The 25,044-nt window shown below is 42.1% G+C and overlaps 1 protein-coding gene across 4 annotated transcripts in view; it reads right to left on the bottom strand.

Annotated features, from left to right (window-relative positions):
* Positions 1-4,446: 4,446 nt before the first annotated feature.
* LOC135509387 (rho family-interacting cell polarization regulator 1-like) overlaps positions 4,447-25,044 on the bottom strand; it is an 86,213-nt gene continuing 65,615 nt past the window's right edge. For 3 of the 4 annotated variants that reach the window (XM_064930012.1, XM_064930010.1, XM_064930013.1), the window contains 9 exons: positions 22,769-22,917; positions 16,858-17,023; positions 11,010-11,145; positions 10,691-10,852; positions 8,925-9,083; positions 8,400-8,596; positions 6,345-6,428; positions 6,157-6,247; positions 4,447-6,013 (listed from right to left, as the gene is read on the bottom strand). In XM_064930012.1, coding sequence (XP_064786084.1) covers positions 5,913-6,013; positions 6,157-6,247; positions 6,345-6,428; positions 8,400-8,596; positions 8,925-9,083; positions 10,691-10,852; positions 11,010-11,145; positions 16,858-17,023; positions 22,769-22,917 — 1,245 coding nt within the window. In that variant the 3' untranslated portion in view covers positions 4,447-5,912. The remainder of the gene's footprint in view (positions 6,014-6,156; positions 6,248-6,344; positions 6,429-8,399; positions 8,597-8,924; positions 9,084-10,690; positions 10,853-11,009; positions 11,146-16,857; positions 17,024-22,768; positions 22,918-25,044) is intronic. The other variant, XM_064930011.1, reaches the window with a different exon arrangement.

Here is a 25,044-nt window from a genome sequence, read left to right as displayed (position 1 = left end):
CTCTTTCAGAGTAGTACATCAGCTGTGCCTTCAGTGTCTTTCCATTCTTAGTTGAATGAAAATGAAACCGTCTTTCCGCATGGGTGATGTATGGCTTTACGGCAGTGTTTTTATTTCCCATGCTATACAAGTTGTTGTTATAACTGTCTTTAAACCTTGTCTCAGTCCTGTCACCACAGCATGGCACAATAGGCTGCTGTATGAGTCTTGGTCAGGCGTCTGGCCTGAGTGTTGGAGGAAGACGGTCTCTTTCCATGTAGTCACTACATATTTCATCAGTTCCCTGTTTGGTAGAAGTCATTTTCTGCCAGTGTGTGTTTAGGGAAAGCAGCCTTTATAGCTGTAAACGCTGCATCCAGTTGGTCACCACAATCAACCACTAATACATTTCAATTCCACATATGTTTATAGTCCTTCCATTTAGATGTTAAACAGCAGCGGAGGACTTCGATTTCCCTGGTGGTGGGGTTGTAAATGGAGATGATTGCTTTGACCGCTTCTTCAAACTTTACGGCATCTTTTCCTGTCAGTAACATCACCCACTATCGCTTTAATTTCATCAACATCCCATGGTCTCTCCATTTCCAACATGCCACCACCATTTTGGATGGGGTAGCGTATTATTGGATACATTCCCAGGGGAGACTTTTTCTGCTTTCTCGTATCTTCAGTTCTTTTCCTCATTGTTACTGGTTTCATCTCTGTCATCTTGGCTACTTCCTTTACTGACATCATTCCTGCTGCTTAAATTCTCTCTTCTCCTTTTGTCTCTTACATACCTCCAGTTGTCTTTGGAGGTCCTCCAGTGCTTCTTCTTTACTCTCTCTCCCGTTCCGCTCGTTTGCTCTGGTTCTTGTTTTTGCTGGTACTTGTCCATCTTCCGTTCCAGCACCCTCTGCAGCTATTTTGACAGCTCCTAAATCTCCCGCTCCTCCATCTGGCCACCCCAAATGGGTTGTGAAGTGGTGGGAGGCCGCCAACTCCGTCCGCTGATGGAGGAGTTGGCAGTGGTGCATACCAGGCGGGGCCGTGAAAAGGTTCCCCTCAGAGAAGGGCCAGCCAGGCTTCTCCCCCCCCCTCTGTTCATCCTTTCTTCTCTGATAGTTCCACTTGCTTCCCTCTCCCATTTTCTGAAGTCGTCCCACTTTACCTTATTGTTGTCTCTTTTTTCTGAAGTGGCTTCTCACAGACTCCAGTTTAGCAATGCTCAGTGTCCGTCAGCAGTTTAGCAATGCTCAGTGTCCGTCAGCTGGGAAATCTCCATCTGTCCAAGCCTCTGTCTGGTTCAGTACCCCCCTACCAAATTTCTTAGCCATTATTTTACATGGCCCCCTTGGTTCCCAGTTCGGATCATCCCCTCCTGCTTTACTATTTTTATTACCCATATTTAAAGCGTTTGGGAGGGGGGAAAAAGAACACTTCGGAAAGCTTCTAAGAAATAAAAAATACATTCTCAAATTAACACTTTCTCTCACAGCCGCACAGCTTTCATGTTGGAGCTAATCTCCTGTTCAGTAAATTAGTCAAGCATACAAAACTCTCATACCTTGCTTTAACTGTCACAAGCCACAGCTTTCACGCTGGAGCTAATCTCCTGTTTAGTAAGTTAGTCAAGCAGACTTTGCTTCAACAAATTTCTCTCATACGCTAGTGTTCTATTTAGATATCTACACTAGACATGCCAGTGTTCCATTTAAGTGGTATTTAGATATCTACACTGAGACATGCTATCCTGTACTGTAGAACCAATGGCGGTGTTGGAAAGACCCTAGATAACATTACAGATCGAAAAACTCAGCTCACAGAACTGGTTGGGGCATCTATTCACCTCTTTCACACATGAGCTAGTCACCTGACAGCTCTCTATCATACAACATAGCTCAATCCCACAATTCACAGCCACTTAGTACAATTCCCAAATACACTCGGCAATCTCCTCATTACCACATGCATGTTAACGATTCTCTCTGTCATTACTTGCTATGCACATAAATAACACCACATACTCAAAAATACCATGTGTTATTTTTTTTAGTGGCTGCAGACCACAGAGACATTTCTTCTAAATGCCTACAGACAGCTGCCAGCATGGTACCGATACATCATCGCTTTCTCATAAAACTAGTGAACAGTCTTCTCTCTTTTTATTTTTTATCATGCATTTAAAAAACAAAATTAAATAGAGATTCATTTAAAATTGACTTGCTGATATTCAGAAGACTTATTCGCAGAGGTTCACGGATCAGGTATCTTCCCCCGGGCAGCTCTTAGTAAAGGTCTGGTCTGGGCGGATCCATGTCGTCTTTGGACAGACGAGAATTTCAGAGAGCGGCACCGGTGTCTCCCTCACTGGGATGCTCCACAGGTGGAATCACTGATCCTGTTGGTTAACGCCAAATTGTTATGGAAATTCTTAATATTGACTTTGAGTGTTCAATATAAGAATTTCCATGACAGTGGTACTTGAAAGTATTTTTACTTAAGTACTTTACACCACTGCCCGAAGCCACTTTGCTTAGGGTCGTTGTCCTGTTGGAAGGTGAACCTTCTCCCCAGTCTGAGGTCCTGAGCGCTATGGAGCAGGTTTTCATCATGGATCTCTCTGTACTTTTCTCCATTTATCTTTCTCTCGATGCTGACTAGTCTCCCAGTCCCTGCCCACAGCATGATGCTGCCACCACGTTTCACCGTAGGGTTTGTGCCAGGTTTCCACCAGGCGTGACACATGGCATTCAGGTTTGGCATTCAGATTGGTGGAGTGCTGGTGAGATGGCTGTCCTTGTGGAAGGTTCTCCCATCTCCACAGAGGAACTCTGGAGCTCTTACAGAGTGACCATCGAGTTCTTGGTTACCTCCTTGATCAAGGCCCTTCTCCCTCGATTGCTTAGTTTGGCCAGGCGGCCAGCTCTAGGAAGAGTCTTAGTGGTTCCAAACTTCTTCCATTTAAGAATGGAGGCCACTGTGTTCTTGGGGTCCTTCAATACTGCAGATTTTTTGGGGTACCCTCATGGCTTGGTTTTTGCTCTGACATGCACTGTCAACTGTGGGGCCTTATATGGACAGGTGTGTGTTTATCCAAACGATGTCCAATCAATTGAATTACCGCAGGTGGACTCCAATCAAGTTGTAGAAACATCTTAAGGATGGCCAATGGAAACAGAATGTACCTGAGCTCAATTTCGAGTCCCATAGCAAAGGGTCTGAATACTTATGTAAATAAGGAATTTTTATTTTGAATACATTTAATCAATCTTTTCACTTTGTCATTATGGGGTATTGTGTGTAGATTGATGAGGAACTTTTTATTTAATCATTTTAGAATCAGACTGTTACGTAAGAAAATGTGGAAAAAGTTAAAGGGTCCGAATACTTTCCGACTGCACTGTATACTAAATAATATATGTGTGAAATGTGTTTTCATTTAGAATGGACTATTATGATTCACCTGTCTCGAAATAGGGGCAGGGGGAAAAATACATGTAATCTATGCACTTAAATAGCAAATGGAGGACACTTTTCCCTTGGTTAATTTTCATGCCAGCCAGGTAGCTATAAAACGAAGCAATGTTGTAAAGCAAAGCAATGTGCTTAAAATTAGGAGAGTTGAGAAATAATTATCGTAGGATCCCGAGTGGCGCAGTGGTCTAAGGCACTGCATCTCAGTGCTTGAGGCGTCCCTACAGACATCCTGGTTTGATTCCAGGCTGTATAACTACCGGCTGTGATTGGGAGTACCATAGGGTGGTGCGCAATTGGCCCAGCATCGTCTGGGGTTGGCCGGTGTAGGCTGTCATTGTAAATAAGAATTTGTTCTTAACTGACTTGCCTAGTTAAATAAAGATTAAATAAATACAAAATGCAAGTGGAGGCTGCTGAGGGGAGGACGGCTCATAATAATGGCTGGAACTGAGCAAATGGAATGGCATCAAACACATTGAAACTATGTGTTTAATACCATTCCACGAGCCGGTCCTCCCCAATTAAGGTGACACCAACCTCCTGTGGTAGGCCTAGCCTATATAAAGCTGATGGCCTCTATTAAAGAGGATCCCATCACTCTGTTTTCTTAAGCTATTGCATAGCCTATAGAAATGTTGTGCAACATGAGCTCATTGGCTCTCATGAAGTCTTTGATTACATTTGTGTTGATGTCAGAGTGATGAGAGGGACAATAGAGTGCTGAGTACCAGACAGTTAGCAAGTTTGGGAGGCTACTAATGACCATCAGCAGCATCAGAGCTTGGAGAAGCCTTATTACGTGACTAAATGGTCACGTGGATTTTGACTGCCTTTATGACTCGTGACCACAAGTGTGGTGGTAATACGGTCAGTCACCACCAGTGTGGCAGTAATATGCTCATGTATCAGCCCTAGGCACATGCTGTATTATATTTTTATTCAACAGACCTATAATAATAAACATAGGGAAACTCTCACGAAAGGAAACAATTTTTGAAAACAATTGTATTAACTTGTTTACATTTGATGCCAGTCAATATACTTTTATAGAAAAAAATCTAAAGAATATCACTTATTATGCTGCACAATTTGAGTCATAAGGAAAATATACTTTGCTGCATTGTTTGTATTAGCACTGCATCTCTTCATTAAAGTATTTCATCTCATGTCTCATAACTTGAGGCACTTATACACTGAAGAAGCTTTTTAAGTTGTCCATTGTTAATAACTCCAATACAATATAACCAGAGGAGGCTGGTGGGAGGAGCTATAGGGGGACGGGTTCATTGTGATGGCTGTAATAACTGGAACGGTATCACACATATGGAAACCACGTTTGACTCGGTTCCATTTATGCCATTCCAATGAGCCTGTCCTCCGACAACTCCTTACACCAGCCTCCATTGAATAACTGATGACTCTACAAAGTAAATAATATAGAATGAATGCAGGTTCTCATCCTACCCTGATTCCACCCTATACATTCCACACAGTACAAGCAGTTTGGTTGTCTGTTTCAGTGAGAAGTTTTCTGCTCCAAAAAGGCAAAGTCCACCACAGTTAAGTTTTCAATAATAATGATAATAAAAGTACTTAACCACCCATACAGCTGAAATAATCTTCAGTTATATCACCAGTGGCACAAGTCTCAGGAAGTGCACAATGAATTTACCTACAGTAGATTGTTTCAACAATAGCAAGTGAATTACAACACAATTATATAACATGTACACTTCCAGTGGAATATATTTACATAAAGCATAGAATGATACTATGGAATGATGGCACTGTAATAAATGTTTTTCCAGACGACTTCTTCCTGGCCGGCATGGCAACAAGCTCCTCATCAGACTGTGGTCCTAGAGTGTGGAACTGTACCACCATCATCTGAGGAACAACCAAATCCCTTCCACCCCATGATTTACTTCATTACTCCTTCCACACGCTGACATTCTCCATACAGACCAACAACCAGCTTCATTACAAATATAGAAGATCAAAAGTGGATTTCCCCTGAAAAGTCAACATGTTACTTTCCCACTTTGTCCTATCCATGCAATGATCTGACACAATGATTGTTGTGTCCTATCCATTCATCATCCTAGCTGTGCTTTCATGGTTCAGAAGGTAACGCCACCAGGCTAAAATGTACTGTAAGGCAGTAAAATACTTTCCACCCCTCTTCATCGCGTCTACAAATCCACAGTTCATGAGTAGTTGTCACTTATTTACACACAGGTTGGTAATATTTGAGTTTAGTTCACGGACTTTATGTCAAGCTGTAGATGTCATCCCATTGTTAGTGACCGCATGTGACAGTCCGCAACCTTTTTGCATCTGTGTATTGCACCCTCTTTTACAGTGTATATTTTGATGTGTGTGTGGCATGATAACAGCTCTGTAATAGTGTGTTGACATTAGCATGAAGATATCAATATTCCATTGTGGTAGCGTTAGAAGGAGGTGCTGGTCATGCTGCCAGGGGAGAAGAGACGTGGCACTCCTTCCTGCAGAGATGTCTCAACGTGTCTGTGGGCCAACTTCCCATCCTCACCTGGATGGAACACACACACACACACACACATTATTCCCTCATACACTCTTTCCCACCCACAGAAACCCCACTCTCTGTGCCCCTGTATCCTTTGATCTCACTCAGTCCCCTATCAAATGTATACTTCTTATCCTTCTACTAACCAAGCACCAACAAAGCTTGTTTGGCAGCATCCCTCACGTCCTCCTTGTCCGATCGACAGAGATAGACCAGCTGGTCGATGCTCTCTTTGGCCTGCAGAACATAAAAAAAACAGACTGACTCCAGACACTAGGGTACGCACATAAAAAGAAAAACAGATTGCAGATGGAGACTAAGTGGTAAGACTGACCTTCAGACATGCAAGTGCTTTACAGCCACACACTCTCGTCTCCATGCTTTCATTCTCCAGAAGCTCCAGACAGCTTACCAGGGCCTGGGGTAAAATACACTATAGTTTTCACAAACACACACACTATATATACACAAAAGTATGTGGAGAACACTTCAAATTAGTGGATTCTGCAACTTCAGCCACACCCGTTGCTGGCAGGTTTATAAAATCAAGCACACAGCCATGCAATCTCCATAGACAAACATTGGCAGTAGAATGGCCTTACTGAAAAGCTCAATGTCTTTCAACGTGGCACCGTCATAGGACTCCATCTGTCCAACAAGCTAGACCTGCCCCGGTCAACTGCAAGTGCTGTTATCGTGAAGTGGAAATGTCTAGGATCAACAACGGCTCACCCACAAAGTGGGAGGCCACACAAGTTCACAGAACGAGACTGCCGAGTGCTGAAGTGCGTAGAGTGTAAAAACAATCTGTCCTCGGTTGCAACACTCAATACAGAGTTCCAAACTGCCTCTGGAAGCAACGTCAGCACAAGAACGGTTAGTCAGGAGCTTCATGAAATGGGCTCCCATGGCCGAGCAGCCGCACACAAGCCTAATATCACCATGCGCAATGCCAAGCGTTGGCTGGAGTGGTGTAAAGCTCACTACAATTGGACTGGAGCAGTGGAAATACATTCTCCGGAGTGATGAATCACGCTTCACCATCTGGCAGTCCGACGGACAAATCTGGGTTTGGCGGATGTCAGGAGAACACCGCCTGCCCCAATGCATAGTGCAAACTGTAAAGTTTGGTGGAGGAGGAATAATGGTTGTTTATCATGGTTCAGGCCCCTTAGTTCCAGTGAAGGAAAATCTTAACGCTACAGCATACAAATAACATTCTAGACAATTCTTTGCTTCCAACTTTGGGGCAACAGTTTGGGGAAGGCCTTTTCCTGTTTCAGCATGACAATGCCCTCTTGCACAAAGCGAGGTCCATACAGAAATGGTTTGTTGGGATTGGTGTGGAATAGCTTTTCTGGCCTGCACAGAGCCCTGACTGCAACCCATTCGAACACCATTGGGATGAATTGGAACTCCGACTGCGAGCCAGGCCTAATCGCCCAACATCAGCGCCCAACCTCACTAATGGTCGTGGCTGAATGGAAGCAAGTCCCCGCAGAAATGTTCCAACATCTAGTGGAAAGTCATTTCAGAAGAGTGGACGCTGTTATAGCATCACAGGGGGGACCAACTCCATATTAATGCCTATGATTGTGGAATGAGATGTTCGACAAGCAAGTGTCCACATACATTTGATCATGTAGTGTGAATCCACATGGGTGATCCTGTTATCTTCATAGAGTACACTTAAGAGGTGTATTTCAAAAGTTATACAGTGAGTATAAATCAGGGTTTTAAAAATATTCTTGCCCAGGGATACCCTCCCAGGCAGACTGTCGATTCAGGGACCCCAATCATACGTTAGCAATTCTTGTCTTATTAGCTGAATGATAATGGCAAAGAGAAGTAATCAACATTTTAAAATTAATAGATTGTTTTTCATTATTTTGACCTCCCTACATAACAATTGGAAGAGGAAGTGTTCACTCTAACATAGCTAGAAATGTAACTCCAAAAACATTTTCACTAAGAGCAGCTGATTAAACAAAAAGGTTAGCCAAATATTGGCAAAACTTAAAGTCCAAGTCAAGAAAGCTTAACAGCAGCCAGCGACACTTGGTAGCCTATTCGCGGGTGCTTTTTCAAAGCCCATGTCAGATACACCAGTGAGTGGAATTTGCTTAATTATTGACAACACAATATTAGGAGATGAGAAATAAAGTTGACATCATTAGAATATAAATATATATAGCAGATATACTTTTCTCTATTTTAGGTATGTCATTTGAAATTTGTGAAGTCTGTTAGTGCTAGCGATATTCATGAAAACAATTTCCATTCGTTTAAAAAAGAAAAAAAAACGGAAAAAAACCCTTTTCTGCGGACCCCCTGCAGTGCCCCCAGTTGAATACCCCCTGCCTTAAATGAATGTGTCTCTTGGTCTCACCCTCTCTCGATGGCGTGGTTGGTTGGCTAGGCTCCGGAGCAGGGAGCTGGCAGAGGCAGACACCTTCCCCCGGGGGTCCCTGAGCAGCAGGCTGACAGCATGCATCCCCTCCCTCTTCAGGCTGCTCTCTGGAGGCCTCTTCAGGGCCTTCACCAGCACCTCCTGGTCTCCTGACTGCAGGCTCTGAACCAGCCACACTGAGGGGGGGTATACAGAGAAGCAGAGAAAGAGACAGGACAGGGTGTGTGTTGGGGGAGGAAAAGGAAACCGAGAGAGAGAATAAGGATGGGGTTTGGAAAAGAAAATAGGAAAAGACAATAGAATGAGATTATGTTATAGTGGGTGTGGTGAAAGAACAACAATGAGCGGAATCATCCATTTAAATGCTGTACATTCATCATGACTGACCATAGAGCAAAGTGGCTGTCTGTAACCTGGTAAGACACATTAACAAATTCATGAACACCAACTCCAAGCAATTACGGAGGTCTATTCATTACCATAGTCAGTCTCCCAGACACTCACCCTCCTCTGCCAGTTCAGTGATGTGTGTGTCCAGCTCGCTCACTCCCTCTGCCTCCAGGTAGCTCCAGAACTGGAAGAGAGTCAGCATCTCTCTGGCTGCCTGGCCCCCACGCTTGGGCAGCCTCCTCTCCAGAATCCTCTCCACCAGACGCAAGAACACTAGACACAGCACAGAGAGACATGGGTCCGACGTGACAGGATATCACTTTAACAGCTCTTCTCTAATGTGTGGGTCTGTGATAGCATATACACCACTGGAATCAAAGCCAAGAGCATTGCATTGCAGATCACAAACTCCTCCCGAGGGAGAGTGTTTTAAACTGTTTCACTATGTTAAAATACAGTTTATTAGGTACACCAATCTCATACTGGGTCGGACCCAGCTTTGCCTCTAGAACAGCCTGAATTCTTCAGGGCATGGAAACGTCGCCCAATTGGTATCAAGGGACCTAACATGTGCCAGAAAAACATTCCCCACACCATTACACCACCAGCCTGTACCGTTGATACCAGGCAGGATGGGACCATGACCATGTTCATCTGTACAAAGTATAAACACCATGGGATCATGCAGCCATCATACCGCTCAGGAAGGAGATGCGTTCTGTCTCCTAGAGATGAACATACTTTGGTGCGAAAAGTGCAAATCAATCCCAGAACAACAGCAAAGGACCTTGTGAAGACGCTGGAGGAAACAGGTACAAAAGTATCTATATCCACAGTAAAAAGGAGTCCTATATCAACATAACCTGAAAGACCGCCCAGCAAGGAAGAAGCCACTGCTCCAAAACTGCCATAAAAAAGCCAGACTACAGTTTGCAACTGCACATGGGGACAAAGATTGTACTTTGGAGAAATGTCTTCTGGTCTGTTGAAACAAAAATATAACTATTTGGCCATAATGACCATCATTATGTTTGGAGGAAAAAGTGGGAGGCTTGCAAGCCGAAGAACACCCTCCCAACCGTGAAGCACGGGGGTGGCAGCATCATGTTGTGGGGTGCTTTGCTGCAGGAGGGCCTGGTGCACTTCACAAAATAGATGGAATCATGAGGAAAGAAAATGATGTGGATATATTGAAGCAACATCTCAAGACATCAGTCAAGAAGGTAAAGCTTGGTTGCAAATGGGTCTTCCAACTGGACAATGACCCCAAGCATACTTCCAAAGTTGTGGCAAAATGGCTTAAGGACAACAAAGTCAAGGTATTGGAGTGTCCATCACAAAGCCCTGACCTCAATCCCATAAAAAACTTGTTGGCAGAACTTAAGTGTGTGAGAGCAAGGAGGCCTACAAACCTGACCCAGTTACACCAGCTCTGTCAGGAGGAATGGGCCAAAATTCACCCAACTTATTGAGGGAAGCTTGTGGAAGGCTACCCAAAACATTTGATCCAAGTTAAACAATCTAAAGGCAATGCTACCAAATACTAATTGAGTGCATGTAAACGTCTGACCCACTGGGAATGTGAAGAAAGAAATAAAAGCTCAAATAAACCATTCTCTCTACTATTATTCAGACATTTCACATTCTTAAAATAAAGTGGTGATCCTAACTGACCTAAGACAGTGAATTTTTACTTGGATTAAATGTCAGGAATTGCAAAAAACAGAGTTGAAATGTACTTGGCTAAGGTGTATGTAAACTTCTGACTTCAACTGTATATTTTTTAAATATGTTTTATTGTCATATACACCAGATAGGTGCAGAGAAATGTGTTATTATACGCGATATTATCCATGATCGAGACAACAACAGTATCACACCTGTGTCTGCCAGGCTGGCTCCTCTCTCGGGCAGTCTGTTGGTGTAAGCAGCGGCCAGTGTTGTGAGGAAAGCCTCTGTGGAGGTGCTGTACACACTGCCATTGTCTGTACACTGTTTCCATAGCAATGTTGCCCCTTGGCACTGTTCTAACTGGGGAACAACTACTCCAAGAGAGAGACAGAAGGAAAAGAAAACAAGTTAGAGATGATAGTAATTGAATCTACAATTAGAGTAGTTAACCTTATTCATTATATCCTTAGCTGTGTCAGTGAGTAAACTAGTATGCTGTTTTATTGTCCTCAGTAGTCATGAACTCACCCTCATCTGCCTGAGTGGCTCCTCCAGGGGTCTCCTTGGCAACGTGTCTGATAAGCTCGAGGACGCGGGCCTCCCTGAGTAGGCGGTCCAGAGCATACATCTCCCCACAGCGCAGAGGCCCAAAGGTCCCCAGCCTCTGCACAGCACAAACCATTGGGCGTCACATAGCCAAAATTGATACAACAAAATCAGAACATTTGGTAAGACCACAGATGACACTTTTAAAAAGATATATCATTATTACATTAGAACTGGGAGCTGTTACTCTGCTTATCAATCTGGACTCTGATCTCTCTTTTGAAGAACATATCAAGACTGTTTCAAGGACAGCTTTTTTCCATCTATCTATTGCAAAAATCAGAAACTTTGTCCAAAAATGATGCAGAAAAATGAATCCATGCTTTTGTTACTTCTACTTTCCGGCAACCCGGATAAAGCACTAAATAAACTTCAGTTAGGATTCTAGCAGCTGTATTTAACACTGCCTAGAACCAAAAGATTTAGAATCTAGAATTCTGACTGGAACCAAAATATTTGATCATATTACTCCAGTGCTCGCCTCCCTACACTGGCTTCCTGTTAAGGCAAGGGTTGATTTCAAGGTTTTACTGCTAACCTACAAAGCATTACATGGGCTTGCTCCTACCTATCTTTCTGATTTGGTCCTGCCGTACATACCTAAACGTACGCTACAGTCACAAGACGCAGGCCTCCTAATTGTCCCTAGAATTTTTAAGCAAACAGCTGGAGGCAGGGCTTTCTCCTATAGAGCTCCATTTTCATAGAATGGTCTGCCTACCCATGTGAGAGACGCAGACTCGGTCTCAACCTTTAAGTCTTTAATGAAGAATCATTTCTTCAGTGGGTCATATGATTGAGTGTAGTCTGGCCCAGGAGTGTGAAGGTGAACGGAAAGGCTCTGGAGCAACGAACCGCCCTTGCTGTCTCTGCCTGGCCGGTTCCCCTCTTTCCACTGGGATTCTCTGCCTCTAACCCTATTACAGGGGCTAAGTCACTGGCTTACTGGTGCTCTTTCATGCTGTCCCTCGGAGGGTGTGTCACTTGAGTGGGTTGAGTCACTGACGTGATCTTCCTGTCTGGGTTGGCGCCCCCCCTTGGGTTGTGCCGTGGCGGAGATCTTTGTGGACTATACTCAGCCTTGTCTCAGGATGGTAAGTTGGTGGTTGGAGATATCCCTCTAGTGGTGTGGGGGCTGTGCTTTGGCAAAGTGGGTGGGTTTATATCCTTCCTGTTTGACTCTGTCCGGGGGTATCATTGGATGGGGCCACAGTGGATGGGGCCTCCAACTGGAGAATTGATCTATCAACAGCTACCCTTTGGTCTCCCATCCAAGGTTTAATTAAGCCCTGCCTAGTTATTTGTCACTGACTATTACCAATATGCTATCGTGATCATGATTGTTGAGAGATCTCCACTTAAATAGATTTTATCTAAGTAATTCCAAAGGGTATCAAAGTCATTCCAAAAGGGTAAGTTTAACAGAGGAAATGAAATGTGACCATACTTATCAATCATGCCAATTAGGTCTACATAGCATTTGCAATGTCATCAGCAGCAATTGTTTTAATTCAAACCAGAATTGAACTAAAAATAGACAAAATAGGCTTGGGTTTCAAACGCTGGGTAATTTAATTCCAGTTTGTCTAAAAATTAAAAATGGAATGAAATTGGATTCATCTCAACCAAAAATGTAAGTTGAAGACTGACTACATCAAACCAAAATATATTTAAAGTTTTATTTGATTTAGTCTTATTCCATAACTTTGTTCAGATGGTTTAGATGGAGATGTGAATCAAACATATGAATTATATTTTTGTAGACAAACTGGAATTAAAGCCAGACTATGTCAGTGGCTCAGATGTACAGTGCTTTCAGAAAATATTCAGACCCCTTGACTTTTACACTTTGATAAAATGGATTAAAATAGATTCTCTCAATCTACACACAATACCCAATAAATGTCAAAGCAAAACAAGTTAAAACACTTTTGCGAATTTATAACAAATAAAAAAATAAAAAATTAACTTTACATAAGTATTCAGACCTTTTACTCAGTACTTTGTTGAAGCACCTTTGGCAACGACTACAGCCTTGAGTCTTTTTGGGTATGACGCTACAAGCTTGGCACACCTTTATTTGGGGAGTTTCTCCCATTCTTCTCTGCAGATCCTCCCAAGCTCTGTCAGGTTGGTTGGGGAGTATCACTACCCAGCTATTTTCAATTCTCTCCAGAGATGTTTGATCGTGTTCAAGTCCGGGCTCTGGCTGGACCACTCAAGGACATTCAGAGACTTGTCCCGGAAGCCACTCCTGCGTTGTCTTGGCTGTGTGCTTAGGGTCGTTGTTCTGTTGGAAGGTGAACCTTAGCCCCAGTCAGAGGTGCTGAGCGCTCTGGAGCAGGTTTTTGTCAAGGACTCTGTACTTTGCGCCATTCATCTTTTCCTCAATCCTGACTAGTCTCCCAGTCCCCACCACTGAAAAACATTCACACAGCATGATCCTGCCACCGCCACCATGCTTCACCATAGGAATGGTGCCGGGTTTCCTCCAGACGTGATGCTTGGCTTTCAGGCCAAAGAGTTCAATATTGGTTTCATCAGACCAGAGAATCTTGTTTCTCATGGTCTGAGAGTGCCTTTTGGCAAAATCCAATCGTGCTGTCATGTGCCTTTGACTGAAGAGTGGCTTCCGTCTGGCCACTCTACCACAAAGGCATGATTGGTGGAGTGCTGTGGAGATGGTTGTACTTCTGGAAGGTTCTCCCATCCTCAGAGAAACTCTTGGTCACCTCCCTGTCCAAGGCCCTTCTCCCAAGATTGCTTAGTTTGGCCGGGTGGCCAGCTCAAGGAAGACTCCTGTTGGTTCCAAACTTCTTCCATTTAAGAATGATTGGGGGCACTGTGTTTTTGGGGACCTACAATGCTGCAGAAATGTTTTGGTACCCTTCCCCAGATCTGTGCCTTGACACAATCCTGTCTCGGAGCTCGGAAAATTCCTTCGACCGCAGGGCTTGGTTTTTGCTCTGCCATGCACTGTCAATGGTGGAACCTTATGTAGACAGGTGTGTGTGCCTTTCCAAATCATGTCCAATCAATTCAATATACAACAGGTGGACTCCAATCAAGTTGTAGAAAGATCAAGGATGATCAATGGAAACAGGACGCACTTGAGCTCAATTTCGAGTCTCATAGCAAAGGGTCTGAATAAGATATATATTTTTTATTTGTAATACATTTGCAACATTTCTACAAAACAGTTTTTCGCTTTGTCATTATGGGGTATTGTGTGTAGATTGAGGAGTAAAAAATAAATATATTTCAACAATTTTAGAATAAGGCTGTAACGTAACAAAATGTGGAATAATTTTTGAATGCACCATCTTCTGCTTGGATAGTTCCATCTCCTTCAAATGTTGATATTTGGTTGCATTGACACAATTAAATATCACTTTTGAAATACAATAACTAATCTATTAACTTTGACAAGTTAACACATTAAATGTTGGATTCATGTCTCCAACTCAACTAAAAATAAAAATGTAAGAATGGGATTAAGCAAGTGGCTCAGATGGAACTATCTAAGCAGCAGCTACGTTCATCTCCTTTAAATGTTGATATGTGGTTGTGTTGTCACATTTATTTCAATACAACTTATAATATAATATATATAATATAATACAATTCAATAAATAGCCTAAAGTTAAAGCCAGCTTACAAACTAATATAACTTTGATCCAGCCTGTTCTCTCCTATCATAGCCATTCAAATCTGTACCAAATGTACACCGTTTTAAAAAGTGTTGAAATCACTGAGCAGTTCCTTCCTCTCCGCAACGGAGTATACCATTCAATGTGAATTTAATAACTTCACCATGCTCAAAGGGATATTCAATGTGAATTTAATAACTTCACTATGCTCAAAGGGATATTCAATGTCTGCTTTTATTATTTTTTTACCCATGTACCAATAGGTGCGCTTCTTTGTGAGGCATTGGAAAACGTCCCTGTTTTTTGTGGTTGAATCTGTGTTTGAAATTCACTGCTTGACTGAGGGACCTTACAGATAATTGTATGTATAGTATGTCTTCACATTTTCTGTAATAATCAATAGAGCATCTCGAACGGCATTTATCAATCACTTGTACCATGTACTTTTAATTTAATTAAACTGCAATCCAGGGCCCGGTTTCCCAAAAGCATCTTAAGGCAAAGTTCATTGTTGGAACCTTTGTAGGAGCATCGCTGTTTCCCAAAACTATTGTTGAAGTTGCACTTGAAAACGCTTGTTATATACGGATTGCCTCAGACCACTCGTAGGACAGCTAAGTGCGTCTTTATACACAGAAGATCTCCGGTAAACACAGACTCTCTGTGACCGCTAATAACTTATAAATAGACTAAAGTTGCAAATGTTTTTGCAATTGTTACAGAGGATAATGCCTCAAATGAAAACAGAGACGACTACATTAAAAGCTCAATATGGTAGGCCTATAGACTACATGTCTATATATTTCAAATCATATTGACTACGGTCTATAATTTGACTCAATATATTTAAATGATGTTGTAACAAGTTCGCCTCAATATTTGCAGCCATAGTTATAATATCTCTCTAGAAGCTGATCCGTTGTCAGTATTGTGGAATAATTCTAATGTTAAGGTAAGATTTGAATGGAGAAAGCTGATCCAAGAGCAGCGCTGCTTTTCTTTTTGATCCTCCTAGTATCAATACATGCATGTGTCACATAGTGAGCATTCTCTCTGCATGGTGTTTTGGGAATTGTAGGAACAATGCATTGTTAAAACCCTCGAAAGCCGTTAAATTCCAGGGCTATCGGGAAACTGGGCCCAGGTCATTTGGTCGTGCTATTAGATGAAGCAGTGATAACACATTAATCTGCTGTATAAATAAACTTAATATCTGACATTGTATTCCAATTCAAACTTTGCTGTGTTTTTGATTGAAAGCGCAATGATAGACACTAAACCAAAAATCTAAAAAGAAATACCTAGAAATGTTGTGCTTTCAGTTGGTTGAAAGCATAGTGACAATACATTAGTAATTCAACTAACTTTGGCTGTCTTTTTGAGTGGGTGAATATACTGTAGGTTGTAATGTTATTGCTCAACCAAATATTACCCAATTATCCACTATGAAATGCCATGGTGTGTTTGCAGTGGTGGGAAAAGGACCCAATTGTCATACGTGCGTAAAAGTAAAGATGCCTTAATAGAAAATGACTCAAGTCACCCAGTAAAATACTACTTGAGTAAATGTCTAAAATAATGACAGTCGCCTATGATTCACTAAACACTAGTTTGAAAGAGGAAGCAAAGTACCTTAATCATATCTTTTTGTTTCTGTCTCCATTTCCACTAACCAAAGTTTAATTGTATGGATATTTTTTCTATTAATAATGAGCAAGTATAAAAGTTAAAGTATAAATAATAAAAAAATCTTATATTAAGCAAACCAGACGGCAGAATTTTATAATATATATATATATCTTGTTTTAAATTTACGGATAGCCAGGGCCACAATTTACAAACAAAGCATTCGTGATTAGTGAGTCCACCAGATCAGAGGCAGTAGGGATGACATCTTAATAAGTGCGTGAATTGGACCATTTCCCTCACCTGCTAAGCATTCAAAATAGTACTTTTGGGTGTCAGAGAAAATGTATGGAGTAAAAAGTACATTCTTTTCTTGAGGAATGTTGTGAAATAAGACTACAAGTTGTCAAAAATATTAAAGTACAGATAATACAAAAAACTACTTAAGTACTTTACACCACTGGTGTTTGTTACTCATATATCATGATCCTCACCAGAAGTTGGGCGCTGCAATTCTTCAGATGAACCAGTAGGGCGTGGTCTAGAGCCTGGCAGCCAGTGCTCACAGGTCCAGAGGGGGACTCCCAGCATCTCTTCTCACAGTCTTCATCTCCCCCTGCACTCTTCTCTGATGGCCTGCCGGGGGCACTGTGGTGCTCACTAAACACAACATCCACACAGGAGCACAGATAGAGTATGAGCATTTTTTATTTATTTAACCTTTATTTAACTAGGCAAGTCAGTTAAGAACAAATTCTTATTTACAATGACGGCCTACCCCGGCCAAACCCAGACGACACTGGGCCAATTGTGCGCCGCCCTATGGGACTCACAATCACGGCTGGCAGTGACGCCTTTTGTACTGAGATGGAGTGCCTTAGACTACTGCGCCACTCGGGAGCCCAAAGAGGGTGGATAAATGAAGATGGTAAACTGCCTGATTTGAACCATTAAAAAAAAGGTAGTTTACCATTAAAAAAGGAATCTTCTGGTCTACTTAACTGCAAAAGGTTTTTTCTAATGATCAATTAGCCTTTTAAAATGATGAACTTGGATCAGCTAACACAACGTGCCATTGGAACACAGGAGTGATGGTTGCTGATAGTGGCCCTCGGTACACCTATGTAGATATTCCTTAAGAAAACTGCTGTTTCCAGCTACAATAAGCATTTACAACATTAACAATGTCTACACTGTACTTCTGATCAATTTGATGTTATTTTAAATTAAAATAAATGAAACTTCGGTGTGACCCCAAACTTTTGAACGATAGCGTATATAAATCCAGCAAAAAAAGAAATGTCCCTTTTTCAGGACCCACCAGTGGAATGGTCGTTAAGACACTGACAGCTTACAGACGGTAGGCAATTAAGGTCACAGTTATGAAAACTTAGGATACTAGAGGCATTTCTACGGACTCTGAAAAACACAAAAATAAAGAGGCCCAGGGTCCCTGCTCATCTGCGTGAATGTGCCTTAGGCATGCTGCAAGGAGGCGGGACGGACAGCTGAACGTCCTCGCAGTGGCAGACCACGTGTAACAACACCTGCACAGGATCGGTACATCTGAACATCACACCTGCGGGACAGGTACAGGATGGCAACAACTGCAACGCACAATCCCTCCATCAGTGCTCAGACTGTCCGCAATAGGCCGAGAGAGGCTTGACTGAGGGCTTGTAGGCCTGTTGTAAGGCAGGTCCTCACCAGACATCACCGGCAGCAACGTCGCCTACGGGCACAAACCCACCGTCACTGGACCAGAGAGGACTGGCAGAAAGTGCTCTTCACTGACGAGTCGCGGTTCTGTCTCACCAGGGGTGATGGTCGGATTTGCATTTATCGTCAAAGGAATGAGCGTTACACCGAGGCCTGTACTCTGGAGCGAGATCGATTTGGAGGTGAAGGGTCCGTCATGGTCTGGGGCGGTGAGTCACAGCATCAACAGACTGCCTGCAATGACAACAAGCTCAATCGCAACACTGTGCGTTACAGGGAAGACATCCTCCTCCCTCATGTGGTACCCTTCCTGCAGGCTCATCCTGACATGACCCTCCAGCATGACAATGCCACCAGCCATACTGCTTGTTCTGTGCATGCTTTCCTGCAAGACAGGAATGTCAGTGTTCTGCCATGGCCAGCGAAAAGCACGGATCTCAATCCTTTTGAGCACGTCTGGGACCTGTTGGATTAGAGGTTGAGGGCTAGGACCATTCCCCCCAGAAATGTCCGGGAACTTGCAGGTGCCTTGGTGGAAGAGTGGGGTAACATCCCACAGCAAGAACTGGCAAATCTGGTGCAGTCCATGAGGAGGAGATGCACTGCAGTACTTAATGCAGCTGGTGGCCACACCAGATACTGACTGTTACTTTTGATTATGACCCCTCCTTTGTTCAGGGACACATTATTCAATTTATGTTAGTCACATGTCTGTGGAACTTGTTCAGTTTATGTCTCAGTTGTTGAATCTTATGTTCATACAAATATTTACACATGTTAAGTTTGCTGAAAATAAACGCAGTTGACGTTTCTTTTTTGCTGAGCTTCGTATGTATAAGCTGGAAGTAGCTTCCATCAATGTAATTGTCAGATTGGAATAGACTAACGGACAACACTTGTCATCCTCATTGCTACTGTTTTTAATAGGTTAATGCTCATAGGTTTACACTCTTTAAGTCCTGTTAACAAAAATTCTGAGTGATAGATCGCGGCTTGCATTTTGACTCAAAGGGATCTTGACTCAAAATATTCGTGACCACAAATGTGAAGAGTATGAAGGAATTTTAATATGTGTGTGTGTCATCAATATGCATGCGTGTGTTTTGTGTGTGCCCGTGTGTGTGTGTGGTTGGAGTCCAGTGAGAGTACATTGACCATGTGCAAGAGAGTCAATGCAGATAATAGTAGATAAGAATAAAATAATAAATGTAAATTGTCCTTCCTGGTAGCCAACTATTCAGCAGTCTTATGGCTTGGGTAGAAGCTGATAAGGAGTCTTTTGGTCCCAGACTTGGCACTCCGGTACCACTTGCCGAGACTTTAATTGAACCAGAATAAAAACAAGTGGGATCTCTCACTTCCTCTTCCGTCTCTGGTATGAGCACCAGTGTTTCCCTTATATTCATTCAGCCACCGCTGATAAATCATTGCCGCCACTCCAAAAAGTATGATGAATAAATAACATTCCTGCAGTCAGAATGCCAATTGCACACTCCCTTAAAACTTGAGACATCTGTGACATTGTGTTGTGTGACAGAACTGCACATTTTATTGTGGTCTTTTATTGTCCTCAGCACAAGGTGCACCTGTGCAATGATCAAGCGGTTTAATTAGCTTCTTGATATGCCACACCTATCAGGTGATGGATTATCTTGGCAAAGGAGAAATGCTAACGAACAGGGATGTAAATAAATGTGCAGAAATTATTCACACCCCTTGATTTATTCCACATGTTGTTACAGCCTGAACTTTAAATTGATTAAAAAGAGATTGTGTCACTGGCCTACACACTATATCCAATAATGTAAAAGTGGAAACAAGTCCAGGAGTAAAAGTGTGCTTAACAATTCACATAAGTTGTATGGACTCACCCAGTGTGCAAGAATACTGTAACAATTTTTGAATGATTACTTCATACCTGTACCCTACACATACAGATAATTGTAAGGTCCTTCAGTCGAGCTGTGAATTTGTAACAGATTCAACCACAAAAACAAGAAAAGGTTTTCAAATGCCTCATAAAGAAGGACATCCATTGGTAAATGGGTAAAAAAAGACATTGAATATCCTTTTGAGCATGATGAAGTTATTAATTACAATTTGGGTGGTGTATCAATACACCCAGTCACTACAAAGATACAGGCATCCTTCCAAACTCCGTTGCCGGGGAGGTAGGAAACTGCTCAGGAATTTCACCAAGCTTTGCACACGCTTGGCATTCTGGAATGCATTTCAATTAACAGGTGTGCCTTCTTAAAAGTTAATTTGTGGAATTTCTTTCCTTCTTAATGTGTTTGAGCCAATCAATTGTGACACGTAAGGGGGATATACAGAAGAAAGCCATATTCGGTAAAAGACCAAGTCAATATTATGGCAAGAACAGCTCAAATAGGCAAAGAGAAAAACAGTGCATCATTACTTTAAGACATAAAGGTCAGTCAATACAGAACATTTGAAGAACTTTAAGTTTCTTCAAGTGCAGTCGCAAATACCATCCAGCGCTATGATGAAACTAGCTCTCATGAGGACCGCCACAGGACTGGAAGACCCAGAGTTACCTCTGCAGCAGAGGATACGTTCATTGGAGTTACCAGCCTCAGAAGCTGCAGCCCAAATAAAGGCTTCAGAGTTCAAGCAACAGACATCTCAACATCAACTGTTCAGAGGAAAGAAACCACTACTAAAGGACACCAATAATAAGAAGAGACTTGCTTGGGCCAAGAAACATGAGCAATGGTTTGGGCTTAGTGGGACTATCATTTGTTTTTCAACAGGACATTGACCCAACACACCTCCAGGCTGTGTAAGGGCTATTTGACCAAGAAGGAGAGTGATGGAGTGCTGCATCAGATGACCTGGCCTCCACAATCACCCGACCTCAACCCAATTGAGATGATGTGGGATGAGTCAGACTGCAGAGTGAAGGAAAAGCAGCCAACAAGTGCTCAGCATACGTGGGAACTCCTTCAAGACTGTTGGAAAAGCATTCCAGTTGAAGATGGTTGAATGCCAAAAGCTGTCAAGGCAAATGGTGCCTATTTGAAGAACCTCAAATATAAAATCTATTTTGATTGGTTTAACACTTTTCTGGTTACTACATGATTCCATGCATGTTATTTATTTCATAGTTTTGATGTATTCACTGCTATTCTACAATGTAGAAAATATTAAAATTAAATAAAAACCCTTGAATGACTAGGTATTCTAAATGTTTGGACCGGTAGTGTACATTTATTTATTGTTGAAAATCATTTTGGGGATGGTAAAACATTTCAGTGTTACTTTATCTGGTTTTAGCCATTTAAATTATGTATGTAGAAAAGACAATAGAGCTATAGATTTATAAATAAGATCATCTTTGAGAACTAACACCAAAATAAAAACTAGACAGTCAGGGAGAATCTAAAATTCCCAAAATGTCATGGCATGGGCCCCCATTTATTTTGTTATGTTTGAGTCACTCAGATAGCATAAGAACATGGCATAATCCATGGCAAAATGTGTAGAATTACAGGAATCTGTATTTAAAACTGCAACAACAAACAGCAAAACCCAGAGGACTAACTGTTCAGATTCCCCCCCTCTCTGTTCCCTGAGTTGTCTTTGCCAAGGGATATTTCATAGGAACCTGGTTTCAGTTCTTACCGCTTCCACTGAATGTCACCAGTCTTTGGAATTTGGTTGAGGTTATTCCTTTGTGCAATGAAGAAGTAGGCCAACTCGGAACTGGGGACACTTTTGTGAGTTGCGCAAGACGTGAAAAGCAGCGCTGGTTTGTTTTCTTTCCTGTATTGAACAGATTGCCCCGTCTACAATTTGATCGATTATTAACGTTTAAAAATACCTAAAGTTGTATTACAAAAGTAGTTTGAAATATTTTGGCAAAGTTTATAGACAACTTTTGAAATATTTTGTAGTGATGTTGCGTTTTTTGTAAGCTGTTTTTTTCTGGATCAAACGCGCTTTATAAATGGACATTTTGGATATATATGGACGGAATTAATCGAACAAAAGGACCAATTGTGATGTTTATGGGACATATTGGAGTGCCAACAAAAGAAGCTCGTCAAAGGTAATGAATGTTTTATATTTTATTTCAGTGTTTTGTGTAGCGCCTGCAGGGCTGAAATATGCTAACTCCTTTGTTTACTGCTGGTGCAGATGGTGCAGGCTATCAGATAATAGCTTCTTATGCTTTCGCCGAAAAGCATTTTTAAAATCTGACATGTTGGCTGGATTCACAATGAGTGTAGCTTTAATTGAGTATCTTACATGTGTGATTTAATGAAAGTTTGAAGTTTATAGTATTTTAGTATTTTATTGCCATTTTCCCTGGCAATTAGCCAGTTGAGACATTTGCGTCCCGCCTATCCCCAATTAAGCAGCAAAATGGTCTCTGAGGGCAAGAGGAGGGCCTTTAAAATTGCTGGTTGTGACATTGCCTTTAGCCACAAGAGTAGCCACAAGAGTAGCCACAAGAGTAGCCCCCCCCCCCTACATGTCATGTCACATTTAGACGAGGTGAAGGCATTATTTCAGAATACCAATGAACTTCTCACATCCAGCATATTTAAAGTTGTGTTGTGGGGTCACTAGATGGCAGTAAGTGAACACAGGGAAATAGAACTTGTAATCTGTCTAACTGTGATGGAATTTAGGGAGGGAAGCCATGTTATGGAACCTGACCTGTCCATCACACTCCTCTTCTCCCAGTTCTCCTCATCTTCATCCTCCAAGTCTGAGGTGTTGAGAAAGTCAAAGCTGCCCAGGGCTGTCTCCACCGTCAGACTCTGGACACTGGACGAACGACTGCAGGTGCGGCCCTTCAGAACACACTTGTTATGGAGAGACATGCAGACATGTACTCGCACATACAGAACACACACAAAAAATATTTTTATTTTTCACCAATCCACTTTAATGCCATATAGAGTGCCTTAAGAAAGTATTTATACCCCTTGACAGATTCCACATTTTGCTGTTAGACTGAATTCAAAATGTTTTAAAACATACATTTTTTCCCCCTCACTCATCTACACAAAATACCCCATAATGACAAAGTGAAAACACGTTTTTAGACATTTTTGCACATTTATTGAAAATTAAAGTATTCACAGCGCTGAGTCAATACTTTGTAGATTAACCTTTGGCAGCAATTACAGCTTTGAGTCCATCTTGGAGTCATCTTGGGTATGTCCTTCAGCTTTGCACATCTGGATTTGGAGATTTTCTCCAGTTCTTCCTTGCAGATTTTCTCAAGCGCTTAAGTTTGCTGTTTACCACTGCTCCTCCAGCTATCTTCAAGTCTTTCCATAAATATTCAATGGGATTCAAATCTGGGCTTTGGCTGGCCTACTCAAGGACTTTCACATTTTTCTGAAGCCATTCCAGCATTGCTTTGGCTGTATGTTTGGGGTCATTGTCTTGTTGGAACGCAAATCTTTGCCCCAGTCCAAGGTTGTTTGCATTTTGAAGCAGGTTCTCAACAAGGAATTGCCTGCATTTGGCACCATTCATTGTTCCCTCTATCCTTACCAGTCTCTCAGTCCCTGCCAATGAAAAGCATACCCATAGCATGATGCTGCCACAACCATGCTTCACAGTAGGGATGGTGTTAGATGGGTGATGAGCTGTGCCTGGTTTTCTCCAGAAATAGCGCTTTGCATTCAGGCCAAAGAGTTCCATTTGTCTCATCAGACCACAGAATCTTTCACGTTAGGCGCCGTCTTTCACGCCTTTTTGCAAAGTCCAGGCGTGCCTTCATCTGCATTTTTCTCAGGAGTGGCAACTGTCTGGCTATTCTCCCTAAAGCCCAGATTAGTGAAGTGCTGTGGAGACTGTTGTCCTTCTAGAAGGTTCTCCCATCTCAGCCAAGGAACTCTGTAGTTCTGTCAGAGTGGTCATTGAGTTCTTGGTCATCTCCCTGAACAAGGACCTTCAGCTCTAGGCAGAGTCTGGGTATTTCCATATTTTTTTCAATTTCCCAATGATGGAGACCACTGTGCTCTTGGAAACATTTAACACTTAACACCTGTTTTCTACCCTTCCCCAGATATGCCTCATCACAATTATATCTCGGAGATCTACAGACAGACAGTTCCTTGGACTTCATGGAAGAGTTTCTGCTTGGACATGCACTGTCAACTGTGGGACCTTATATAGACAGCTGTGCGTCTATCTAAAATCACATCCAAACAATTGAATTGGCCATAGGTGGACTCCAATCAAGTTTTAGTGACATCGAGGATGATCAAAAGGAAATTGGATGCACCCAAGCTCAATTTGGAGTGTCATTGAAAATGGTTTTGAATACTTATGTAAATGAGATTTCTGTATTTATTTTTCAATAAAGTTGCACAAATTATCTAAAAACATGTTTTCACAGTCATTTTGGGCTATTATTCATAAAATATTTTAATACATTTTGAATTCAGGCTAAAACACATCAAAATGTGGAATAAGTCAAGGGGTATGAATGCTTTCTGAAAGCACTGGAAGTCCTAATTGTGAGAATACACCCCCTATTTGGAAATGGATCATCTGAGGAAAGTGTCTGAACAAAACAGTGTGTTCCTAAAATTATGACATTAAGATGAAAAGAAAAGCATTCTTTTTCTGTTTCCTATCACCTTGTCAGCGGATTTGGCTCAGAGTGAGCTCTGATGTGTATCTATCTGTGTCGGTTGTGCGTATGTGTAACAGGCAGATGGCCTCCCAGCGACAGTACACATCTCCTGCTGCAGCATTGTGGGATGGAAATATTCAGACTGAGCTGAGGAGCAGGAAGTTCCACACCCTGATCGCAGTCCCACAGGGAAGGAACTGTGCTATTCTGGGATGCTGAAATCTACTCAGCTCCCACCAATGCACCCCTCACTCTTATGAAGTGGCCATTTCCATTGTGAGGTGCAACACGAAACAGAGCCAAGTGCACACACACACACACACACACACACGTAACT

The sequence above is a fragment of the Oncorhynchus masou genome, chromosome 22 (assembly GCF_036934945.1).
Source record: "Oncorhynchus masou masou isolate Uvic2021 chromosome 22, UVic_Omas_1.1, whole genome shotgun sequence".
NCBI classification, from domain to species: Eukaryota; Metazoa; Chordata; class Actinopteri; order Salmoniformes; family Salmonidae; genus Oncorhynchus; species Oncorhynchus masou.
This window is presented reverse-complemented; position numbering and strand designations above follow the sequence as displayed.